Source organism: Ctenocephalides felis, unplaced genomic scaffold (genome assembly GCF_003426905.1).
Source record: "Ctenocephalides felis isolate EL2017-DRISC unplaced genomic scaffold, ASM342690v1 CF-g0.4_SCAFFOLD_03141, whole genome shotgun sequence".
NCBI classification, from domain to species: domain Eukaryota; kingdom Metazoa; phylum Arthropoda; class Insecta; order Siphonaptera; family Pulicidae; genus Ctenocephalides; species Ctenocephalides felis.
Genome location: NW_020539295.1, coordinates 33,507 through 37,850, shown reverse-complemented (window position 1 = coordinate 37,850; position 4,344 = coordinate 33,507). Strand labels below are relative to the sequence as shown.

General features: G+C 33.5%; 1 protein-coding gene across 1 annotated transcript; it reads right to left on the bottom strand.

Moving 5' to 3' along the window:
- Positions 1 to 3,182: 3,182 nt before the first annotated feature.
- Positions 3,183 to 3,863, bottom strand: LOC113381867 (52 kDa repressor of the inhibitor of the protein kinase-like). Its single transcript, XM_026620527.1, has one exon. The coding sequence runs from the start codon at positions 3,861 to 3,863 to the stop codon at positions 3,183 to 3,185; it is 681 nt and encodes a 226-aa protein (XP_026476312.1).
- Positions 3,864 to 4,344: the final 481 nt, after the last annotated feature.

The following is a 4,344-nucleotide window of genomic DNA, read 5'->3' as shown; positions in this document are numbered from 1 at the left end:
TAAAGATTAATTTTAAAATTTTTCTTCTGTAGTCAATTGAATGTTTTCATCTCCTTCATACTAATTTGTGTTTTCGGTGGCGTCGCCGACGTACACTAATTTCAGCAGGAAAATCTGGCTCTGTCTAATGCCTTCATAAAGTTCATTAGCCAATTGCAAATATTTTCGAAACTTTCCGTTATTTCTAATGCTTTCGGAAATTTTCAATACTTAATTGATTTAGTACAACGAACTAACATTCCAAGAAACTTTTTTACGGTCATTTCATATTCATATATCTGCACCATATCTCTTTCTAACATTTACGCTTAAGCCAGTGTCAGATGGGAAAAATGTTTCCACATGCGTGGATGTGCTAACAATGATTGACCTAATTAAATAGTCTACACAAGTGCAAGAATATGTATGAAAGCAAATTTTGCACTTTTTTCGCATCTCATACAAGAACTGTTACATGCTTGATTACCTGTGTAACCACAAATGAATTGAGTACATTCCACTGTTTTATCGGAAATAATTTGTATCTGCTTCATATTTCACTTCTCTTATGCCTTTTTATTGTCTCTCTCTGTCTTGTTGATATACAAGTTCAATTTATTCTTTTATTTCTGTAACAAAGGCTTCCACTTCAGTCCTTAACACCATATCAATGACCTTATCCAGTTCTTTTACTGTCTTTCTTACTTTCCCTTCCCATGATTCGTTTCTTGATTTGATATATGATGGCTTTCTAAGAACATGTCCTATAGCAATATGCCCATGTAGTTTCACGGTAGCAGTAAGCTTTTCTAAAAAATGTTACAAATGATTTTGTATCATCATCTCTCCTTAAGCTCATCAAAAAATTTATTTAAACTAGTCCTGAATTCCCTCTCATCTAAAATCATTTTTATATGTTATCAATTTCTCATAAATTAAGCCTATCATCTTTCTCTATTAACAATCTTGGCAGCTGCTGCCCTCTTCCGACTCCTGGACACGTGCCAAGAGCATTACGTTATCTTGTGGACACCCATGACAGATAACCAAGCATTGAAATATACTGGGCAGTCACCTGTCATGAATGACTTTATATTGATTTTAAACCGACTGCCTCAGAGATTTCTTCAAAAATATTTTACACGTCACTCTCATTTTGTCTGTTTGCAAAAAAAAAAAAACGCAACTGGAACTCCGCTTCCAAACTCATCAACCTTATTAATGTATGCAAACTGGTAATTGTAACAGTTGGTCCATTCAAAGCAAATTCTGTCTGTGCCAAATTCCTTCATTTCCGCCTGCTTCTTAGTCATTGTTATTAACATATAATCTTCCTTTTAAGCTCATAATCAACAGTGTTTGAATTTTTTGAAACAATACTGAAAATTCACACCCAAAGGTTCACTCTGATATAATCAATTGAGTGTTTGTATGTACGGTATGGTTTAAATTTTTTCTTGTTCCACAAATCTTTACTGGGGACTAAAGCTTTCAGTGGTAATTTATTATTATACGATGCTTAGGTATATTACCAAATGATACACAAATTCCTTTGATTTCTCTCTGTAATTTTTATCAATCCGAATAAGTTTTTGATGTCCCAAATGCGTCTTCCAGTAGTGAACAACCACATGATCATCATTCTTAACTGTTGATACAATTCGAGAGGGACATGCTTTCCCAATCTTTCTACTATTGATAATCTTTGACAATCTGCCTGTGCATTCTCGAGAAGTATATGATCTATTATAGTTATAATACAGAATTGTACCCCCATCGCTCATTTTGTATCCTGCAGTGTCTTTAGCAACAAACCGTACACCAATCATACCTTGACATGTATTAAATAAACAAATATTACATAATCTAAAATAATCTAACTTCTCGGCTTTTTGCCTCGCTGAACCTTTTAAGTATTTCCTCATAGCTACCTGCATTTCAGCTTCAATTGACAAAACGGATAATACAGATAGTCTTTCTTGGCTCATAGTGCTTCTCAAATACGTTTTAATCAATTTTAACGTAGAGAAACTTCTCTCTGTGGAAGCTGTGCTAATTGGAACTGTGTTCATAATTCTGATTGCTATAAGCACTATTGGATATATGGCGTCCCCCGACATATAGCCAAAGTGATCATAGCAAACAGGATCATCTTTTATTATATTTTGTCTTTAAAATATTGTTCTGATCATACTATAGATATATTTCTTCTAAATTATTTTTTATTATGTATTGAAGTAACTGTTTCGCGTTTTTTACAGACTCTGGAATATTCATTTTAAATAGTTGCAGTTCTTCGTATAATTCAAATGGTTGTATGTCACTATGTTCGTTTTGTCGAAGAATTATGCCCAAGTTATTACAATGTTTGAGAAGGTCTTCTTTTGAAATAGTATTTAAATAATCGATGTCATAAATAAAACCAAATTGCTCGTAATAGTTATTAAGTGCTTTAAATCGACATTCGATGTCGACTACAATGACATTGATCATTGTATTAAAGAAATTAACTCTGTACTGCTTTTCCAAAGATTGAATGGGTTCATTTATTTGTTTTTTTCTGATTAACCTTCTTTCTTTAAAGTTTGAATCTATTTTGAACTTACTTTTTTCTACAAATAATCGAGCTTGAGTAACACTACTGTGAAAACCTGTGTTGCGAATTTGTGAATTTAGCTGCAAAATGACCGTAAAGTATCAATAGCCACTTTCAAGTTGACTTGAACTGATTCCCATAGTTTGCTTATATTGTTGATACGTAGTAAAATCTCGTACCATACGTGTATCGCAACAATAAATTCAAATCTCATTATTTTCTTCAAGACTGCGTCACAGTCGCTTAGAGTTTTCGAATCATCACTTATAGTTTGCAGCTCATTCACACATTCTATAACATCATCAAATTGCAGAAATATTGCTTTAACAGTTCCGATTCTGCTTTCCCATCGCGTGTCAGAAAGAGGTTTTAATGTCAATTTTAATTTAATTCTTACGATGTCCCAACGCTTACTTAATTTTGCAAACATACAAATATTTTATTAACAAAACTAAAAAACTTTTTATGCTGTTCCAGAAGATTTAGCGGCATCAACTAAAGTAAGTTCCAGATGTGGCATCCGCACGGCGTAAAGAATGCTCTGGGATTTATATCGAGTATTCTTGTTCTGACACCTTTATCAATACCGCCCATATTAGCGCCATTATCATGCCCATGTCCTCGACAGTTTTGAATGTCTAGTTCCATTTTTGTCTAATTCTTCTAGTATTGATTTTGTTATGTACTCTCCCGTTGTTTCTGCGACGACAATAAAACCAACAAAATGTTCCTCTATTTCTCCTGTTGAGTTACAAAATCTTAACATTATGGGCATTTGTTCAACGCGGCTGACATCCCTAGTACAATCGAGCAAGAAGGCGTAGTATTTTGCTTTTTTAACTCTGATTTCATCAACTACTGACTTAGACATTAACGCAATCAGTTCATTTTGAATGTCTTGGCTCAGATAATGTTGAGTAAGTGTTTTTTCATTAATGCGATGCATGTGTTCTCGTAGGGTCGAATCAGATTTCGATAACAACTTGAATAAATCTATAAAATTATCACTATTCCGTCTATTGCTAAATTTAAGAGATTCTTGATGGCCTCTAAATGATAAGTTGTGTACAGCTAAGTAGTTTATTACATCAATCATTCTTTCAAATAAGTTAAACCAGTACTTTTGTGAACCTTTAGTCGATTTTTCATTATCCTTATCTATTGTTTTTTCGTATTTTATTGCTTTATATAATTCCATCCATTTAATCATGCATTCCTTGTGTCCTTGACGTTGTTCATGTCTTTGTAATATTCGGCTCAAATCTTTCCAATCACAACATCCTTCCATAACTACCTGTGTCCGTAAATGTGAAAAAAGTCTGCATGGAAAGCAATAAACTTTATCTTGAAAAATGGAGTAAACTAGCCATCTTCGATGTTGCGTTTCGCCGTTACTTTTCGAGTGAAATGTGGAAAAATGTCTATTATTTGCGTCTTTTGGGTAACTTTCATCAGATATCTCTAAATTTTGATTGGGTCCGTTTTGAATTTGGTCATGACGTGGTGCATTGTTTAATGGCAATATCCACTTTTCTAGATCTATTTCTATAAAAGACTCTTTTAAATGAACTTCTTGTACATGATTTTTGAATCACACATCCTTTCAATTTCCAACTCATTATTGGGTTTGGACACTTGGATCATAGCAGATTTGTCTGATGTTCCAGGTAACGAACTTTCAGCTAAATTTTCGTTTGATGCTAGCTCTGAAACTAAAGTTTCTTCGGGTGACTGTGAAACAGTGACACCAGAAGAAGATTTCATGAGAA